Raw genomic sequence first — 23,082 nt, 5'->3', positions numbered from 1 at the left:
AAGGATCTCTTCTGAAGCCTTTAAGCCTTTCAAAAAGTGATTTTGTTTGAAATTATCAATAAATAAGTGAAAATTCGAATGAAGGATCTTTTCTGAAGCCTTTAAACAACAACTGCTAGGAGTTAAAAAAGCCTAGTTTATTAATTTCCAAATAAGTTATCTGGGGTTCATCTGTAAAAAAAATGTTTAGTTAACAGAACCATAGTTCATTGACAAAAAAGGGTAACATATTTTTCCAAAAATATATGGTTCATTCATATAACTAAATGATACCCGATTACTTATATTTAGATGGTCGAATTGATTTTTTATTTAACTATCTGGTTCAGTCGTAGAGCGACTACTAGATTTATGTGCAATTTTTACCTCCACATTGAAATTATGATGTCAATACAGTACAACTTGTCTGTTTTTAAAGAAAATTTTCTGCACTTCCTCAATTTGGTTTTAAATTGGGATATCTGACTAGACTACATTATTGAGAGTAATATTTGACACGACCACAGATTTGCAATCATCATTATTCAACGGGAATTTCTCATAGTACAATAGTTCAGTTATTATTTTCAATAATAAGGATTCAACGAGTTTTTACAATTTTGCAAAATCAATTATGGTGTTTCAATACAATTTCAAATTGATTCATTTTATGATATTTATCTCATAATGGACTTTTTCCGTAATTTTTTTGAATATAGTTGTGTGGTATCGTGAGAAAATGATATTTATATATTTTCGAAAAATATGGGTTACCAGAAGACTAATATTTTTCGTTATTTTTACTGGAACAATTTTGATTTCAATTAGTTAACAAGCAATCGATGAGAAACTTCCAAAAAGATAAATACATTTAACAAATTGAAATTATCAAAAAAACACTCACGCGACTCTTGTGAAGTTAATCTTTTTGATTTTGAATGGATAAAATTAATATTGATTAAAAACTGAGAAAACAACAATAGAAATATAACTTACAAAATTTTCTCGTTCACTTTCAGTGTAATAATTTTTTTCAAGGTGCACCAGAAGGAAAGTATTACAAATGATAATGGAAAGATAAATGTATGTGGAAATACATCAAATGATCTAGATTCTTCCTCATATAAATCGAGTCCTCCTCCAGAAATCGACTTTTCTGAATTTGAGGTATATAAATTATATTATGCAAATATGATAAAATATTTTTTTAAATATTCGTTTCAGTTATCCACTCCTTCAGACAAAGAAATAGAAACGACATCTGACGAAAAATATTTCAAAACAAGTACAGCTAATTTCAAAGAAGAAATTAGTTCTTTCCTGAAAATCAAACAAAAAGAACCAAAAGAAAAAGCATGTGAAAATTTTATTGCATGGAATGTAAAGAAAAATGTAAGTGCTTTCAAATTGAAGTGAAATTTCTTAATCATTATTCAAGTTGAACTAGCGGTCAGTTACACAGATATCATACCAGAATTCGAAAGACATTGAATGTTTCAATGAAAAAGATGTAAGTTATATTTTTACATGTTACATATTCTTAGTTCGTGTTGAAATACATCTATGAAATTATTTGAAATAATCATGAAAAAATAAGCTAGTATTCATCATTGATAGAAAAACAGGCGGGTCAACATTTCTCGTGAAAAATATTGTATAAAACCTATTTCTTCATCATAACGATTGATGAAAAATTCGTTAACGAAGTGAACACTTTTTCCCAAATACAAGTTCTAGAGCATATATATCGACGGGCGCTAACCATGTGAGCATCATCAGGAGATGACTAAAAATTTCAGTCATGACTTTTTAAGTAATCTCCTGATGATGCTAACTTGGTTACCGAAACAAAAGTCGAGACAAGTGCTTTATTTAGTCCTGGTATGTGGGAAAAACTGTCCCCTTTATGATCATTTTACGCCAGAAGTAGGTAATTCTACCTATTGAATAATGAAATATTGGAAACAAAGTTTTACAAAAGTAGGCTTCATTATCTATCTATCCTTGTTCAAGCGTTGTCCGTTACTTCATTATTTATTTCTTTATTTGTTTCTTTTTAGACATTTTTACCAGTAGATGATTCAGAAGAAGATCCTTCATTCAATCCTTCCCAATATGTTAGTATATGAATTCAACTTGTATTAATAGTGATTATAATCATGTGTCTTTTGTAGAGAAAAAGAAAGAAATAAGGTTCTGTGAAATATCTTCTAACTCTTCTGGTTCGAGCCGTCGAAGTTCATCTATCTATTCATACTCATACATACTCAAAAACCTATAATAAGAAAACTGGAAAATTTCCCCGAAAATCTTTCAATTTCACAATTCATATTATTATCTGATGAAAAAAACAGTTCTGTTGACGTATCAAAAAGATCCAATGGAGAACATTTTCCTAATCACTCGAACTTGGATAAAAATGATAATTTTCAAAAAAATGGTGATCAAATATCATACATAGACAACAAGTATCTAAATGAAACACACGATCATTCTTCAGAAAAACAACCAGTGACAAGAAATGAGGCTAATTCGATAAAGAAAATTTAAAACAAAATCTAAAAGAAAACCTGACTATTGTTACTTCTGTGAGCAAGAAATTCAGAATTATGCAATACATATACTGAGAAATCACTCGTTGGAGATAGAAGTTCAAAAAATAATGGCGTTAACACCAAAATCACGAGAACGAAGACTGCTTATTGATAATCTGAGAAAGCAAGGCAATTATTTAAAAAATGTTAATGGTTATTATAAACCAGTTAGGTCACCTCAAATCAACAAAGATAATTTGTTACCCTGCCAAAACTGTCACGGTTTCTATTCTGCAAAATGATTATATCGTCATTTCATTCTAGTTACTTCGAGAAAAATGCGAGAGCTTTCAAGGCTCTTACTTTTCATGAAAAAAATTGATCCATCAATAACTAATCTTTTTGGTGCACTAAAACCAAAATATTTCAATTATTTTGTTGAAGCAACAAAGAAAGTTGCACAGTACGACGAAGTAAAAGATGCTTACAGTGCACCCACTTTTGCAATGAATATTGCTACTTCACTCAAACAATGTTGTGAAATAGCTCTCGCACTGTCATTGACAACAAACATTTCAACATCAACAGCTAAAGTGGAATCTGATCTTAAAAACATGATTCATTTATTTACTTCAAATTGGAGATTTGAAGTTTCTAACCAGGTTGCAAATGATCTCTCGATTAAAAAGTGGAATAAGGTTACTATAGTTCCCCTAGCTGATGATCTCAAAAAATTGAGGGTACATCTAATAGAGAGGGCAAAAGATGCAATTACATCTTTAAATAATAATGAAAATGATCAAAAGGCATTCACCACCTTATTAGAAACAATTTACAGCAGAGTCATTTTGCTTAATAGAAAGAGACCACGTGAATTAGAACGAATGACGTTGTATTCATATAATGAATGCATTAACAAAACTGATTATGATAAATATGATTCTCTCCTCACCCCCACAGAAAAGATTCTTTTGAAATATTTCAAACGTGTAGTTATAAGAGGAAAAAGAGACAGGGGGGTCCCAGTTTTATTCAGTTGCGACGTCCAAGATCATATTGGTTTGCTTTTGACTCTAAGACCAAAATTTGTCGATGTGAAAAACCCATTTCTTTTTGGTAAACCTGGTTTTCTGACGTCTGTTGCAGGATATAAAATCTTACAAAAATATGCTCATTCAAGTGGTGCAAAAAACCCATCCTCCATCACTTGTACTAAACTAAGAAAGCATTTAGCGACGCTTTCTCAACTTTTCTCGATGAAAGAGACTGAGATCGATCAATTAGCGACATTTATGGGCCACACGATTGGAGTTCACAAAAATTCCTATCGCCTACCAGATGATCATCAAGTTGCCAAACATTTCAAAATTGCTCATTCTTCTCGAAAATGGGTGTTCGAATGAATTTAAAGGAAAAATGCTAGACGAAATCGATGTCATCATTGAAGGAGATCTAATTGAAGATCAAATGAAACAGCAAAAATGGAGAGTATGTGCGAAGATAATGACCTTGAACATAACGAACAAAAGACAAAGAAATTCATGGTTACAGAAAAAGAAAATATGCCTAGAGGTAAAATTAAAAAAGGAAGGAAGAGAGAACATGTACCTTGGACTGAGGAACAGAAAAAAGTAGTTAAACAATATTTTTTTGAACATATTAAACAGAAAATACCACCAAAGAAATGGGAATGTGAAAAGTTATATGAAGAATCTGAAGGGTTACTCAAGAACAAGGAATGGAAAAAAATAAAGTTTTTATTCAAAATGTGTATTCAAAAAATATTAAATAAATATTTTCTGCAAAAATCTGTTCGATTTTCACTGCAATTACTGATGCCTGTTTTTATTTTCATTTCCATTTTAATAGACTAAAATAATTGGTGACACTATACACTAAACTAATGTCAAAATATATAATAAGTGAAAGTAAACCCAACAAATTCATAAGATGAGAAAAAACTAATAATTAAAAAAAATACCTTGAAAAATCTGAGACGGCTTCCATTTCTGTATAATAACAATTACAACATGAAATATTTTTTTGAATTCCAAAAATCTACTAGCTTTGTTTTCAGCGACAACTTGATTTTTTTCGAAATACAAGAATTTAACCGAAACTGTACGACTTGTGGTTAAAAATAAATATATCATTCGATGAAAAACTGGCAGAGTATATGACTGGATTCGAAATGAATTTCACTAGTTCGGACTTCCATTGTCTACTATATAAAATGATATGAAATGCCTGAAACAAGTAAAAAAGAATAATTAAAAAAGAATAGTTGAAAATAACAATTATATTAAGCAACAATAAACCTTCGGGTCATCACCCGAAGACGATTGTAGATACCAACAATCGAAACGTCGTGAACTAACGTGACCTGGAATCTGTACACTTTTTTTTTTTATTATTTTCTTTTTGCATTCCTTTAATTTTTATTTATTCAATTATTATATTTTTACTTGTAGGTTATTTCACTATCATTGCATTTCAGGTTTATTGTTGCTTAATATAATTGTTATTTTCAACTATTCTTTTTTAATTATTTTTTTTTACTTGTTTCAGGGATTTCAAATCATTTTATATAGTAGACAATGGAAGTCCGAACTAGTGAAATTCATCACGAAACATTGTCAATCACCTTCAAACAAACGTTGAATTCGAAATAATAGACATCAAAATGTAATTGAAATAATTGTATTTATTATTTGGCGAAAAACCATCTGTTACAAAACTACAAAATAATTCAAACTTTTGTGGCTTCTACCAAACCTCTGTTCAAGCAATGCGTTCATTATATCATTTGCTTGGAATTTCTCCATGAACAGATCGAGTGAAGTGAGGTCAAGCAACCAGGTGGCCACTCAATCTACTACCTTGGACATATCCAGTCATTAAAGTTTTTGATGTGAAATTTTTTTATAATGCCCGCATTATGTACATAACCATCATCTAACTGCAAAAAATACATTTTTGGTTTCTGGAAGGGGATATCCATCAATTACGTCCAAAAATTCGTCCATTTGAAATTGTAGGAAATTTGTGGATTTGAATATCACCAAATACGAATCTTCAGTGGCCTGGAGAGACTATTTTGTGATAAAACTACTACATTTTTGGGAAAACGATTTAATTACTTGTCTTATCAATGCCGTAGACTGATGAGGAGAATTGTGTGATGACTAGTACCTAGATCCTATTGAATTATTTTTCAGCTTTCAGTATTATATCATTATTATCTTTATTTTCAACAAAACCGCTTCACTAAAAAAAATTTGACTTGATTTTTCGGGAGGGACAAAATGATGTTTAAAGATTTCTTATTGAGATTCCTGAAAACTCTGGTGCGTAAACTAATACCTAATAAAATTTGGGACGAAGTTGGAGAAAACACAATTACTTGATTTTTAAGATTCGAACTATTTCGGACTGAATTATTAGATGGTGCTGTGAAACCTGACATTGAAAAAATAACGAATGCAAATGTGACGACCATAGAAAAAATTTTTTGATTTTTTTCCGCAGAAAGATAAACAATATAAAATCAATGATTACACCGGTGAATATAACTGGAGTTTTTTCCCAACACCCAATCGTTATTTTTACACCTCGACACGTGTTTCGATCACCTAGTGATCATCTTCAAGAGGAAGATAAAACTAGAAACTACTCAAAACTAAAGCTATTTATGTTATTCAGGTACATCATACAGGTAGGTAATCAGTAATACCACCCATACAAGTATACCACCCTAAATTAATTTTACAATTGGCCTTTCTATTATTTTACAATATGTCCTTATGTATGTTTAAATGTTACAGCTATATATAGAACAATTTTCAGCTATATAAAATTAGTTTCACAATATTGCCTATTTAAATATATTTATAATGTGTCTTTTTGTAGTAACCAGTAAACCCAACAATATTATTTCAACAAGCTATATAGTATGCTATTTGGTATTGGTCCGTTATCGTTATTCATAATATTATTATGTTTACTTATTTCTACACTCATAGGCATCTAGTTGCCTGTTGTTGTTAACTTGTCTAACTAATCTTAAAGAAGTGAAGTCTATGGAATGGTTTTGTTGTAAAATATGATGGGCGACTGCTGATTTTTCAGGTTTTCCATATTTTAAGTGTGCTATGTGTTCCTTATATCTGACTTTAATAGATCTTTTTGTCTGTTCATAATATTTTGCATCGCAGTCCTTACATTCGATTTCGTAAATTCCAGACTTTTCCGAATTCTCGACTTTGTCTTTTGGACTTCCCAAAAGGCTCTGCAGTGTATGACTTGTTTAAAAACCACCTTCATACCTAGTTCCTTGAAAATCTTTCCAAAGTTCTTCGTATATTGGTGGTATGGAACTGAGATGTATTTATCTTGGTTTTTGTCCTTTCTGAAAGTCGAGATTTCGTTCATTCTTAATCTAAACTTCTTTTTCCTAATTATGTCATCCACAATACCCCTCGGGAAACCGTTAGTGGCTGATATTTCCTGTATTGTACGTTTTTCTTTTGTGAACCGATCATGTGTTAGAGGGAAAGTCAAAAGACGATGCACCAAAAAATTCAACCCAGCACGTTTGTGCTGTCCACAGTAACGTGAACTGTCAGGAATATACCTGTACGTGCTTGTTTCTTTTCTAAATATATCGTATTCTAACCCTCCATCTTTGCTCCTTATTACCAAAACGTCAAGAAATGGTAGTTTTCCCTTATTTTCTAATTCATACGTGAATTTTATTGATAGACATCTATTATTTAAAAAGGAAACAAAGTCCTCGATATTCGATTTTTTGGTATCGAATACCGTATCATCCACATACCTTAGCCAAATCCTAGGAAAATATTTTGACTTTTCTTTAGTTTCCATTTCGAATCTGCTCATGAACAGGTCTGCCAGGTAGGGGGACAAGGGATTTCCATGGCCGTTCCTTCCTGTTGTTCATAAAAGCAACCTTCTACCAGGAAACGATTTTGTTTCATACACAAATTGGTAAGAGACACGAATTCATCGATTTCGTTGTTATTGAAATTATTTTTCTCTAGTAATTCCCTGAGGTATTGCAAGGTCTGTGGAATTGGGACGCTAGGAAATAATGAACTAACATCAAAAGAAACCAAAATCTCATTGATTTTCCCGGAATGCGCCCCATCGTATCAGCTATTGGAGCTCCTACCTACCAAATAGCGAAGTGGCTCACTAGGGAATTCGAAACCTTGTCTATTGCGGAACCAGGTTTTAGTATAAAAAAACTCTTTAGAGTTCATACAGCATACAAAAAACATGGTTCTGCAAGAAGGTGAGATTTTGGTTTCTTTTGATGTTAGTTCATTATTTCCTAGCGTCCCAATTCCACAGACCTTGCAATACCTCAGGGAATTACTAGAGAAAAATAATTTCGATAACAACGTAATCGATGAATTCGTTTCTCTTACCAATTTGTGTATGAAACAAAATCGTTTCCAGGTAGAAGGTTGCTTTTATGAACAACAGGAAGGAACGGCCATGGGAAATCCCTTGTCCCCCTACCTGGCAGACCTGTTCATGAGCAGATTCGAAATGGAAACTAAAGAAAAATCAAAGCATTTTCCTAGGATTTGGCTAAGGTATGTGGATGATATTTTCGCGGTATTCGATACCAAAAAATCGAATATCGAGGACTTTGTTTCCTTTTTAAATAATAGATGTCCATCAATAAAATTCACGTATGAATTAGAAAATAAGGGAAAACTACCATTTCTTGACGTTTTGGTAATGAGGAGCAAAGATGGAGGGTTAGAATACGATATATTTAGAAAAGAAACAAGCACGTACAGGTATATTCCTGACAGTTCACATTACTGTGGACAGCACAAACGTGCTGGGTTGAATTTTTTGGTGCATCGTCTTTTGACTTTCCCTCTAACACATGATCGGTTCATAAAAGAAAAACGTACAATACAGGAAATAGCAGCCACTAACGGTTTCCGGAGGGGTATTGTGGATGACATAATTAGGAAAAAGAAGTTTAGGTTAAGAATGAACGAAATCTCGACTTTCAGAAAGGACAAAAACCAAGATAAATACATCTCAGTTCCATACCACCAATATACGAAGAACTTTGGAAAGATTTTCAAGGAACTAGGTATGAAGGTGGTTTTTAAAACAAGTCATACACTGCAGAGCCTTTTGGGAAGTCCAAAAGACAAAGTCGAGAATTCGGAAAAGTCTGGAATTTACGAAATCGAATGTAAGGACTGCGATGCAAAATATTATGAACAGACAAAAAGATCTTTTAAAGTGAGATATAAGGAACACATAGCACACTTAAAATATGGAAAACCTGAAAAATCAGCAGTCGCCCATCATATTTTGCAACAAAACCATTCCATAGACTTCAGTTCTTTAAGATTAGTTAGACAAGTTAACAACAGGCAACTAGATGCCTATGAGAGTGTAGAAATAAGTAAACATAATAATATTATGAATAACGATAACGGACCAATACCAAATAGCATACTATATAGCTTGTTGAAATAATATTGTTGGGTTTACTGGTTACTACAAAAAGACACATTATAAATATATTTAAATAGGCAATATTGTGAAACTAATTTTATATAGCTGAAAATTGTTCTATATATAGCTGTAACATTTAAACATACATAAGGACATATTGTAAAATAATAGAAAGGCCAATTGTAAAATTAATTTAGGGTGGTATACTTGTATGGGTGGTATTACTGATTACCTACCTGTATGATGTACCTGAATAACATAAATAGCTTTAGTTTTGAGTAGTTTCTAGTTTTATCTTCCTCTTGAAGATGATCACTTGGTGATCGAAACACGTGTCGAGGTGTAAAAATAACGATTTGGTGTTGGGAAAAAACTCCAGTAATATTCATTACTACACCAAAGGTTCCAAACAGTACATCATAAGGATTACACCAGTGTTTCTAGATATCTTATCTGAGTTTAACTGACAAGTGGTTCAGCTAAATGATTATGATTTGCCAAAATTTCTAAATTAAATTACAATAGAACCATTATAATAAAATCAATCAGAAAATTACTTATACAAATATCTAGTATGAAATCTAGAATAAAATAATGAACATTTCTCAAAAAAATTAAAACAGTCCATTTTTTATTTCACACTACATTAGATTGTTCGTTATTTAGGCGCAGGAGATCCTTGAAGAAAGTTAGAATAGTGGAAAATACTGTTGATGGTGAATATTAGAAAACTTTAGTTCAGCAAAATTTAGCAACATGGACGCAACAAAATTATCATAATATACGAGTATAATAGATTTCTGTGCAGCAAAGGTTCAACTACGAAAGTATATATACATCGGACTCGATAAGGTCGTAATTTGAGTCGGACGCGGTATTGTCAAAATATACATCTTTTTTATTTGTAGAGATATTTCTAATCTGAAAGTAGCAATATAACATATTTTTCATTTTGTTCAATATACTTCTTCAATCAGATTATACGTAGATACAGTAATTCTGGGAGACACAGTAGGGTTGTTGAAGCTTTATAACTTCTATTTAATTATGTGCGAGCGCTTCCGCTAGCTGGTCGTACTATCATCATCTAGACTCTACTCAAACCGAACGTGTCATCCTGTTGTATGTCCTTTTATACGGTCCGAACGCCTCAATACGGGTACTCCAGGTTCTTTAGGTAAATTTGCCTGTATTTGGGTTACATCAGGTACTATTTATTCTTTGTGTTGGTTCTTCTCTAGGTTTACTGTTTCTAGGAGTGTGTATTGATTTGTTTAATATATTGAATGTTAGGTCTTGTTATTAAACAAATCAATACACACTCCTAGAAACAGTAAACCTAGAGAAGATCCAACACAAAGAATAGTACCTAATGTAACCCAAATACAGGCAAATTTACCTAAAGAACCTGGAGTATCTGTTTTGAGGCGTTCGGACCGTATAAAAGGACATACAACAGGATGACACGTTCAGTTTGAGTAGAGCCTAGATGATGACAGTACGACCAGCTATCGAAAGCGCTCGCATATAATTAAATAGAAGTTATAAAGCTTCAAATCCTTTCTGTAACTTACATCAATATTGAAATACTGAAAATAAAGGAAAATTAGTTGCATCATTCAATATATATATATATATATATATATATATATATATATATATATATATATATATATATATATATATTGTGTAAATATATACATGTACTAATACACCCAAATGAGCACATACACATACAGTATGTTTCTTAAAGTTCTCTTGAACCATTTAGGACAAATATTATTTGACATTTGCCTTCTGGCTTCAAGTGTATTAAAAAACTATTAAATTTAAATAACTTTCAGACATACCTGACTAATTTATTTATTTTCAACGATTTTACAGTCAATGCTACATCCCAACCATTTGATTGGAGAGCAAAAAGGCATTCATCCATGTCCACATCAGAAACACATTCTCTTACTTGGCTTATTTTGTTTCTACGGTATTCTGGAGTCATCAATCTTTCTGCATCTGCACTCAACTGAAAAAAAAGTTTAATTAAAAAATTCAATGTCAGTTGCAATACATATTCGTATTTCAAAAAAGTGTGAATGAGGTAGATAACTGAAGGAAAAATAAATTAGATAATGAATATTACTGGAGTTCACCAAGTGATAATCTTCAAGAAGAAGATTAAACTGAAGATGATCACTTAGTGATCGAAATACATATCGAGGTGTTAAAATAACGGTTTGGTGTTGGAATAAAACTCCAGTAATATTCATTACTACACCAAAGTTTCCAAACAGTGCATCACAAGTAAATTAGATAATATTAAGTGTATTATAGAAGGTGACAATTTTAATATTTATTAAAAAAAGATAAAATCTTCAAAAATACAATTGATTTTTTACCAATTTAAAATAAAAATGTATGCTTCATAGCAAAAAAGCAAATGTATATAGTATACAAATATAATAGATATCAGGTATCATCTCACTGTTATTTGGTACAAAAAAATCTTCATCAGCCAACCAACCTAGATTATCAATCACAGATTTAATTGAAGTGCATCTGTTGCCTGACAAAATGATGATCGTAATTATAAATTTTAACCTCAAATTTGGAATGACTTTGTCTAATGTTCTCCACAGTAGAAAATTCAAATTGCCTGATATTGGAGTTGGAAAATGCAACATAAAATATATTTTCTCAGAATAATTGATAAAGTACTGACAAATTCATGAAATTGATCCAAAATCGAAACTTAGGGCTCCATCACTATAAGTGAATTTCAAAAAAAAAAAAACATTTTTTTTCATTAAAAGGTTAGGTTGTTCGAAGCAGTAGCCAAATAGTTTCACCTTAATTACTTTCGGCCAGTTTTAGGACTCATTTCAAATGCACGAATTGATAACTCAAGCGCATTCTTTCATTAGCCTAATTGTATGAATGCACGCTCAATATTGAACAGAAAATTCAATAAACAGCATCTTTATTGAAGGCATTTACAGTTAAAACAATTTTATTGAAAGCAGACCAAATAAAGCCGGATTCTTTAACAAAATGTCTAAGGACATAGATACTGAATATTCACACTCTTTAATAACCGAACTCAATGGTTTGTCTTTCGAAAAGTCCTTACTGAGAGGGTATGAATTCAAAAATTAATGTACTCAAAATAGGAAAATATAAACGTTATATTATTATGAATGTTGGATGATAAACGGCAGGATTATTGGTAGATTTTCCATGAGATCTGCAAGGTATTATCTTGTCAAGATATTACTAGTTCAGTTACAAGTAAAGGTTTTCTACCAAGAAAGTAAAGTAGGACAGTTGATCTTTGGAAGTGAAAAAAATGGATACTTCTCTTGGTTCTTCATAGGAGGGCCAGTCACAAATTAACAATGTTATTCAATTAATCAATATACAACTTGAACATTTAAATGTCAATGTCACTTGATATTATTTATTTCTCTTATTTGCTATCACTTACAAATCATTTATGATTTTTACCGAACTGCAACTACCTATTCTGCAAAAAATACCTAACAAAATTCACTTTTCTGCAAAAAATGCCTCACAAAATTCAATTTTCTCAATTACAACAGTTGAGAATTCTTTTGTCAATTATTAAAACTTCAATGGAAATAGCCAATACTTGATGAGAACCTATATCAAAACTCACTGATAAGATTTATTTTGATCTTCACTATAAAATGTTTACAAAACCGCGACACGTGTTTCTCAATAGCTTTCTTTATCAAGCAGGATTTCAATCCTATTAATACATAATGTTGGATTCATCGATTTTTGACCAAAACTGTATTTTATTTGGAGATTGTGATATATTTTTTATTTTTGTTTTTTCTCAGTATGAAGTAGTAGTTACATTTATTTGACCATGGATAAATTCATAATACAAGTGGTAAGTCATAATTATATTTATAATTTTCTGTAAATTGGTTTTTTGATAAATGAAGGATTATTCTAATATTCATATACGCTCATTGGCTCACTGTGTTTGCAACATTACAAGAAGAATAACAAATATTTTATGATTAATGGGTATATACTAGTGGTAAAGTGGGTTGATGTTTGAAAATGAGTTGATTTCGAAATGTTATCTCTTCCTGAATAATTTTCAAACTATTCAAAATATTATACCTGTCCTTGTTGAATTTTTCTTTGAATTTGTTGCATACTCAAAGGCTGCATTCCTCCAGGTTTAGTTGGTGCCGGCCTGTGTGGTTTCAGGTTTTCTTCACTAGGCACGTGGCTGTAGTGATTTTCTGGTATCTCATGATAAAGTCTATCTTCCGCTAAATCACTGTAGTGCCGACCGGGAATAGAACCATATCCATATGATGATAACTGGCTGCTGTACAAATTGGAGCTATCTCTATTTTTCGACCCATTGGAAGTGTTGTATGAAGCAGCCACATTATTGTAAAACGTATTTGTAGTAGTAAGTGATGATACAAACGAAGTATTGTTACATATTGTTTGTGAAACTGCATTGTGGGAGCCATCTGTGAAAAAATTAATTTGTTATCAACAGTTTTTGTGAAATCCCATATATTTAGCTGTATTTTTGAAAAATCTGTCATATATATATATATATATATATATATATATATATATAAATATATATATATATATATATATATATATATATATATATATATATATATATACACAAAAAGGATTTGAAGCTTTATAACTTCTATTTAATTATCTGCGAGCGCTATCGACAGCTGGTCGTAGTGTCATCATCTAGGCACTACTCAAACTGCCCATTGCAGTTTAAAAAAATATAGTCACATGTTTCGCTAGCACAGTAGCTTTTTCAAGTGTATGAATACTTCAAATTATTCTTACTTTAATATTTATATACTACAGGTAACCATAATTGAGACTACCTCCAAAAACTTACCTGAACCTCTACCTAAGGTACCCGTTGAATTATGATTACCTAAAGCATATTACCTCACATCTACATCAATAATAATTCTTTCTGGAATTTTAAGAAAACAAGTTCAATAATGGTGATCTATTCAAATCCAGTTGATCATTCATTAGAATGTTTGAATTTTCAAGTTTATTAATTTCCGCTGCTTCCAAATGATTCAGTTTCAAACCATTATTTTCTATGCGCAAAATTTCAAACTATTTGTTAAATATATGATTTTCTTCTAGAAGATGATTTGTATATGTTGAATTTGTTTATTTACATAGCTTGTATGATGTTCCTGGATTCGATTCTTAAATGTTCTGCCCGTTTGACCAATATATACTTTAGGACACATTCCACACTTTAATTTATATACTCCTGATTTCTAGACTTTGGATGTCTTGTCTTTATTATTTTTAATTAACTTTCCCAACGTTTTACTTGTTCTATATGCAATTTTAATATTCCGTTTCCTCAAAAATGAAGCCACTTTTTCCGTTGGTTGTCCAAAATACGTTAAAGCTCTATAATTTTGATTATCTACCTTATTAATAGGAAAAACGTCTCGAATCGCTTTTGCGTAGACTTTCTTTGTAAGTATTTTGTTAATTAATTCGTCTTTAAACCAATTGTTAACAGCAATTTGCTTGATGATATTAAGTTCTTTATTGAAATTATCTATTGTGAGAGAAACATTGACTAATCTGTGAATCATACTGTTATAAGCTGCTACTTTGTGTTGATAAGGGTGGGTAGAATCGTAATGTATAGTAATATCCGTATAGGACGGTTTGTGATAAATTGAAAAATAATGTTTGTTTTTTTTTTTTTTATTTATTTATTTTTTTTTTTTTTTTTATTTACTAAATCGCTTCAACCTCTTGGGTTATTAGCGAAAAGGTTACTATTACACCGAAAAGGTTACTATTACAATTTTGTTATGATATTGATTAATCTAACGTATTCTATAATATTTGTATAAGAACAATTGCTGCCGAGTGCTTCTTCTAATGTAGGTGGGATATTACAATTTTTTCTTTCTTCTTCGAATTGCGGGCAATCTATCAAGATGTGTTCTATTGTTTGTTTCATGTCACATATATAACACATTGGTTCAGGTTCCTTTTTCATCAAGTAGGCGTGTGTTAAATTTGTATGTCCGAGTCTCAAACGCGTTATCAACACTTGTGATTTCCTGTTCATCGGTAATATTCCCATGGTTTCACTGAAACTTTGATTTTTCGCAGCTTGCTAACTGAGTCATTCCACCGGTTTTGCCACGCTTTTTGCAACTCTGATTTCAGGTGGTTGTTCAGGTCACATACTAATAGATCCGCTACGTTTATTGCATCTGCCATATTAATTGATGCTCGAGCGAGTTTATCTGCTTCCTCGTTTCCACTGATTCCCACGTGTGATGGGATCCAGATGAAAACGACTATCTTCCCTTTTTGTTGAGCTTTGTATAACTCTTGTTTGATTTTTGCTGCCATTGCGTTCTTGGGGTATATTTTCTTCAGAGTATCCAGAGAACTGAGAGAATCTGTCATCAGTACATAATTGAGTTGGTGTGTACTGTTTATATGTTTCATGACTCCATAGATAGCATACATCTCAGCAGTGTATACACTGCTTTGGGATGGAAGTTTATATTTCAGTGATATATCTTGTGTGATAACCGCTGCTCCAACTCCTTCCACTGTTTTCGATCCATCTGTGTATACTTTCGTGTAACCGGGATATTTGTCCAGAATATTATTTGAACTTTGAATGATTAGTTCTCTGTTCGTTGAGCATTTTTCAAAACGAGTCAATTCTGTTATCATTTTTGGTTGTTGCACTATCCACGGTGGAGGAAATTCAAAACTTGGTGTGAGGCAGGTTGGTAGGGTTAGATTAAGGTATGAAAGATCCATTTGTACTCTATGATGGAATGGTTTTGTAGTTCTTGGCTTATTGTAAAGTGTTACTGGTCGTTCATTTCTATTATAGAGGTTCGATCTGTTTCTAGTAGCATGTGTGAGTCTTAGATATATTCTTCTATCTTCAAGGGAAGGTTCTCCAGATTCGCTGTACAAACTATCCACTGCCGTTGTCCTGAAAGCTCCTAGTGCTAGGCGAAGTGTGGTGTTGTGAATACCATCCAATATTTTCAATGTGGTTTTATTTGCCGATGAGTAAGCTGCAGCTCCATAATCCATTTTCGATCTTATTAATGATCTATACAGAGACAGCAATGTCTTCCTGTCTGCTCCCCATTCTTTATTTGCTAGTGTTTTTAGTATATTTAGCCTTGCTTGACACTCTATTGCTAATTTCCTTATGTGTTCTTTCCATCTCAACCTTTGATCAAAAATCATTCCTAAAAATTTCACTGTGTCTTTCTTAGGTAATTGTTCGTTATTCAATATTAACGATGGGGGGTTGACAATAGTTTTCTTCCAGAATATTACATGTGCTGTTTTAGTTGGTGAGAATTGAAAACCAGTTTTTTGAGACCACTTTTCGATTTCATATAGAAAGTTTTGTGCTATAATGGTAAGGTTGTCCACACTTTTACTCTTTCCGAATATAACCAAGTCATCTGCGTATAAGCGACCTTTGAGTGGTAGTTTAAAATTATTCATAATTTCGTTCATGGCAATGATGAATAGTGTAGGGCTCAAAACCGATCCTTGAGGTATTCCATTTTCTTGCTCTCTTTTCGAGGATAGGACACCATTGGATTTCATTCGAAATTCTCTATTTATTAGAAAGTTGTTGATGAAAGAAAGGCAATGTCCTCTAATGTTATGTCTGTGTAGGCATTTAACAATTCCGTATCTCCAAGCTGTGTCATATGCCCTCTTAATGTCAAAAAATATTGCAATTGTTTTCTGTTTATTAGCGAATGCTTCATGAATTTCATTTTCTAGGGCCAAAATGTTGTCTACCGTTGATCTATTTGGGCGAAAACCATTTTGGTCTGGGCTGATGATATTTCTGTTTTCTAATGTCCACAATAATCTTCTGTTTACTATTTTTTCTAATAGTTTCCCCATAGCACATGTCAATGATATTGGTCTGTATGATTCTGGGTCGGTTCTCTTTGATTTTGGTTTCAATATTGGGATTATAGTGGACTCTCTCCATTTCGTTGGATATTTGTGATGTAGCCATATTATATTGAAGAGTTTCAGCAGATGTTTGTGGGCATTAGATGGAAGATTCTTCAGAAATACCATGGGAATGTTGTCTGGTCCAGCACTCGTTTCTTTACAAGAATTTAGGGCTTCCTCATATTCCTTTTCTTGTATAGGGATATTGAGTGGGTCGTTTCCTCCCGTTGTATAGTCGATCTGATTGAGTTCTTCGATATTTTTCAATTTCACGAAGTTTTCCTCATAGTTGTTATTGCTTGATCGAGATTGATATATATTTGCTAATGTTTCTGCAATTTGATGATCTTCGACTATAATTTCATTGTCTACTTGTAAGTGGTTGATTTTATATTGATGATGAGTTCCTGAAATTTTCTTTATTTTCGTCCAAACCTCTGTCGTTGGGGTTGAGCTGTTTATTGTAGACACATAGTCCATCCATGATTTTTTCTTTGCCGTTTTAATTATGCATCTAGATATTGCTCGAAGTCTTTTGAATTCCGTTTTATTTTCTGGTGTTGGTCGTCTTTTGTATTTGTTGAATGCTTTTTTATAGTTTTTTATAGCTTCTGCACAATTTTTGTTCCACCATGGCACTGGTTTATGATGACGAATGTAAGTTGTTTTCCCTACATATAACTCCGCTGCTTCAAGTATTATTTTTTCAAAACTTTCATGACTGTCGTCTTTATCTTCTGTTGTTATGCAAGTAGATATTTTATTTTCTATATGCTGTGAAAAAAGCTTCCAGTCGGCATTTTTTAAATTCCATTTTGGTAAAGGTGGAGTATTATCATTAGGCTGATATGTTTCTAAAATTATTGGATAGTGGTCACTATTATAGGTATACTCCATTCGTAGCCATTTAAATGATGGATATAAGTTGCCGTCGCAAATCGTTAGGTCTAGTGGTGTAGCTACCCCTGTTCTGATGTTGAACCTTGTTGGGCTACCATCATTCAATAGACACAAGTTGAATTGTTCTATTGCTTCTTCTATAAGATTTCCTCTGTGATCCGAATATGTGGCTCCCCATGAATGATGGTATGCATTCATATCTCCTAGTATTATTCTGGGAACTGGTATTTGTTCTATCAGTTCATGGATTTGTTTTCTAGTTATTTTGTCCCGGGTGGTAAATATATATTACAAATATTTATGTCTGTTTTACCCTTTATCGAGACAGCAATTGCCTCTAAATTTGTCTGTAGGGGAATCCTTTTTGTAGTGAATTCTTTTTTAATCATTATTGATACTCCTCCACTTGCTACCTTTTGATTTGGTCGTATTTTATTAAAATTATGAAATTTCTTCAAAGGCTCTAGATCTTCTAGTTTGAGATTAGTTTCTTGCAGGCAAATAATATCTGGATTTTCTTCCGCCATAATAATTTGTAGCATAGGTAGGTTATTATAGAGACCATTGATGTTCCACTGTAAAATTTTATTAAATGGTACGTTATCCATGAATGTAATGACAAAAAATAATGTTAGTTTTGTGACAAATCACTTTCATTGTCAGTGGTTGTATCACTCTGTAGTTGAATATCCAGGTGTTTTAATAGGCTTTTTCTCAATTTGGTGATTCTAGTTTTGATTGCTCTTTCTTGTATATGTGGATATATTTTTGTTAACATGTCGATAAGTCCTGCATAGTTTTTCGTGTAATTTTCAACTATATTAATTGGGTCCGGTGTTCCTTTGATATTTTTTAGTAAGTCTTTCATTTGAGTAAAATTCAGTAACATTGGAGAATTCTGTTGATTTATGTAGTCTTCAAGTGTGGCTGGTGGAGGGTCTTTTGCAGTGTTTTTTTTCTTTGGATTTGGGGAACTAGTCATTGGTGTTTTGAATTGCAAAGTTATATTCGTATTTGGATCAGGTGGAGTTTTTGTTTCGTCTATGCTTCTTTTAGCTCGGTGCTGAGTACTGTTTGATGCTGATTCGTTTGGAATTTCGGACTGTACCTGGGATTCTCCGCTTGCTGTAGTATTGGTGTAGATATTATCTGTTGATGGAGGAGGATTCAGTAATGTAAGGATTTGAGGTAAGGGTGACGGATTGGGATTTAAATTGAGGGTATCATTTGTGGTTGTATTATTCGTTGTTGTGTTGATACAGTATGCTGCTATATGACCTGTCTGTTTGCATTTATAACAAGTTTTGCTGTCATTAGATATGAAGATTCTGTATGTGGTATCCTCGAACTCGATCAAAACTGACTCTGGTACTGTTGTATTCATTGGACTAATGAAGACTTGTCTACGGAAACTCAATATGTGGCTGAACTCCGGTAATGTGGCATTAATTCTCAGTGGTGTCATTGGCGACAGTAGTGTGATTCCCATTTTCTCCAGTTCTTTGATAAGGATTTCATTGGGTATTGAGGGACAGACATTTGATAGTACAATCCTTTCTGATGGCGTTACATAACGCCGGGCTTGTATTCTGGTATTGTTCATTTCAATGATTCCGCCATGTTCAGTCATGAATTTGTCCACAATACTTTGGGATGCAAAATACACACATATTCTGTTATTTGAGAGTCTTGAAGAATATATAATGTTTTTTGGGTTCACTATTTCTCCTAAAGGTATAAGATATTCTTGTAGTTTGGCTTCCTCCATCGCGGGAAATATTATTGCCTGTTCTTTTGATGGATATCTATGTTGCGTGAGTACGGTGGAATAGCTTCTGTTGATGACTGGTTCTATTTGACAGTTCCTAGAACTCCTGTATTCAGGAATATCTTGATTTGTTCGCGACATCTTTATTTTATAGTCCGCCCCTGTTCCCCCATGCACGGTGCCGTACAGAAAAACAGGTATTGGCCGACTTCGCTTACTGATAAGAGTTCAGAGTTCGATATTTGCAAGAACATACACTTTTCACACCTTTTTTTAGTTTTATCACTCGTAGAATTTATTAGCGGACACTACAACCATTCACGACGGATTGTCAGAGTCGACTCCAATGTTTGTTGTTCCTTCTACTAATTGTTAAGTCCAAGAAATTGATTGAGTTGTCTGCTTCTATTTCAATAGTGAATTTAATGTTTTCATGAATTTTGTTAATATCCCTATGAAAAGTATCTAATTGCCTCTTAGTATCTGTAAAACATACCAAAACGTCATCCACATATCTATGCCAATACAAGAAATTCTTAATCAAAGGGTGTTTAAAGATCGACTTCTCTAGATTATCCATGAAAATTTCTGCAAGTAAGAGGCTTAACGGATTTCCCATAATTAAACCTTTTGAGGAGGAATAAATATTGTTATTGAATTGAAAATAATTTTGTTTGAGACATAACGATAGAAGGTCAATTATTTCTCGTTTTATGACTGGGTTCACTCTATTTTTATCTAATAGTAAAGTAATAGTATGATCAGGAGGTATGCTAGGAAATAGATTCTGCACATCAAAGGATAGTAGTTTTGCGTTGTCTGGTAGAGGTATGTTATCTATTTTATTGATTACGTAATATGAATTCCGTAGAGTGAATTTTGGTTGGAAGTGACAATGGTTCAAGATGATATTGATTAGCTTTTCTGATAATTTCACTGATGGTGCAGTGACAAAAGAAACCACTGGTCTAATTAGATAACTCTGTTTGTGCAGTTTTATGAGTGAATATAATTTAGGCATTTGGGGGTTCATCAATGTTAATTTGAACTTTTCCCTTTCAGTAAAAAGTATGGTTGAATTTTTCAAAAAATCTTTCACTCATCTTTGGAAAGAATTAGTTGGATCACGTTTCAGCATTTCAAAATGTTCTAAATTCAAGAAATCAATGGTTTTGTTGATACAGTCAATTCGGTCAATAGCAACACCGTGTTGCCTTTATCTGCTCTAGTCAATATAACATTCTTTTCGTTTATTTTACTGCGTATTAATTTCACAAGATTCAATTCATTCTTAAAACTACCTTCTTTCAAAAATTCTGCTTTCATGATATGTGACGCGTGGTGTTTGTTATTAATGCTATTCAATGCCCCTTCCTAATGCCATTTCTGTTTAGATCCCCAAAATTTCAAAGTTGTCAGTGCTATTTTCATTTCCAATGTTATATTTGAAACCTTTTTCTATCAACACATTTTCAGGGTCTGTGAACTGGAACTTCGATAAATTTATGAACCTGTCATAAAATTTATGATTCGTGAATTTTTTTCTAATAGGTAGAGGTGGTTTCTTTTCTATTAGTGAATTTAGTTTTTCTTTTGAATGCAGCACTTTTTATGAATGATTTGATTAACTTGTTCTCTTACCTTAAAATCTAAAATATTGAATTCTAGATTATGACACCTAGAAAGTATTATTATTGATGTAGATGAGAGAGAGGTAATATGTTTTAGGTAATCATAATTCAACAGGTACCTTCATCAAGTAACGGCTGAATCAATTAGAAAAAAAAATACAGGTCAGTATTTGAAAATTCAAAGATGGGAGTGGCCCAAGTCAGATGACACCCTGTATAAAAGATTCATGGACATATTCTGATAGCCCACATCATCAATAGCAAAATGTGGACAGATTTTCAATAGATAGATAGATAGATTTTCACCACGTTACATATATAAATACATTTATGGCATGTCAATAATAGATACAATATAAAGTATACAATGAATAAAATTATACAATAAAACATATGATATTTTGAAAGTGTTACAAACATAATCAAGTGAGGCATAAATAAATAGCATAAACAGAATGGAAAATTTCAGAGAAGCCATGTGTTGAGCGCGTGACTCAGTTGTGACGAGAAACTCGTCTGTGGAGTAAAAGCAGTGTTCAAGAATATACTTTTTGGTGCTTTTTTTGAACTGATCGAAAGATAGTGATTTGATTCTCTCCGGCAAGCAGTTGTATAGATTGATATTCAGAGAATTATGTTGAGATTTGGTTAATCTATACCTTGGAGTTTTTAATAACTTAGCATACCTAGTATTATGGTCATGTATATCTCACTGGGTTTGTAAGTGGTTGATATTTCTGTGTATTTCTAATAAGGAATTGTAGATATATAATGAAGGTAAAGGCATGATGCCAAACTTTATAAAGTGTTGGTGACAATGTTCTCTATATCCAACTCCAGCTAAAATTTTAACTGCCTCAAGAGAAATAGAGTACTTGCTAATTTGTTACAGAACTGTTCTATGTGATTCGAATATGTGAATTTGTCATCAATAACAATTCCGAGTAGCTTGACACTATTTCCCATTTGTAAGTTCATATTAGAGGAAAAGGTTATTTTTTGGGATTTGCTTGCGTTCAACTTGAGTTTGTTTGCAGTAAACCAATTTTCAGCACGTTTTTCAATGTTATGAGAAGAATAAGTGAGTTCCATAAGGTTTTTACCGGTATTCATCAAAGTAGTGTCGTCGGCGAATAGAACACTTTTATTGGGTAATAGGAAGTTGCATAGGTCATTTATATAAATGACAAATAAGAATGGCCCGAGCACTGTCCCCTGTGGGACACCATGTTTTATAGGTAGAAAGTCCGAGTTTCTTTGGTTAACACTAACACATTGTTTTCTATTTTCTAATAATGAACTGAATAACTTCAATGCCACCCCTGTAATACCGTAATATTTGAGTCTTAAAATGAGTATCTCATGAGAGACACAGTCAAAGGCCTTTGACAAGTCATAGAGTGTAATATACGTGAGTACACCTTGTTCCAAACCCTCAACTATGCCTTCCAATATATTAAGAATTGCAAGAATTGTAGAGCGATTTTGTCGCAAACCATACTGTGCATTATTCAAAAAAAATTTTTTCAAAATATTTCACTAGTCTATTTTTCAGAATTATTTCGCTGATTTTAGCAAATATGGAAATAATTGTCAATTTCTGTAATATCTCCCTTTTTATGAATAGGAATAACTCTGGTAAATCTGGTAAATTTGAAACTATCTGAAAAAATGCCTTCACTGAAGATCAAATTGATCATTGATGTTAATGGCGCAAGAA

General features: G+C 32.3%; 1 protein-coding gene across 5 annotated transcripts in view; it reads right to left on the bottom strand.

Annotated features, from left to right (window-relative positions):
- Positions 1 to 23,082, bottom strand: part of Ack (Activated Cdc42 kinase) — a 126,415-nt gene that overhangs the window by 18,717 nt on the left and 84,616 nt on the right. For all 5 annotated transcript variants that reach the window (XM_074172296.1, XM_074172294.1, XM_074172297.1 and 2 more), the window contains 2 exons: positions 13,179 to 13,543; positions 10,877 to 11,049 (listed from right to left, as the gene is read on the bottom strand). In XM_074172296.1, coding sequence (XP_074028397.1) covers positions 10,877 to 11,049; positions 13,179 to 13,543 — 538 coding nt within the window. The remainder of the gene's footprint in view (positions 1 to 10,876; positions 11,050 to 13,178; positions 13,544 to 23,082) is intronic.

The sequence above is a fragment of the Leptinotarsa decemlineata genome, unplaced genomic scaffold, assembly GCF_025532065.1.
Source record: "Leptinotarsa decemlineata unplaced genomic scaffold, Ldec_3_MD MMD2_tig00000090_RagTag_RagTag, whole genome shotgun sequence".
In the NCBI taxonomy this organism is placed as follows: Eukaryota; Metazoa; Arthropoda; class Insecta; order Coleoptera; family Chrysomelidae; genus Leptinotarsa; species Leptinotarsa decemlineata.
The sequence above is the reverse complement of the archived record's forward strand: the minus strand, read 5'-3'. Positions and strand labels throughout refer to the sequence as shown.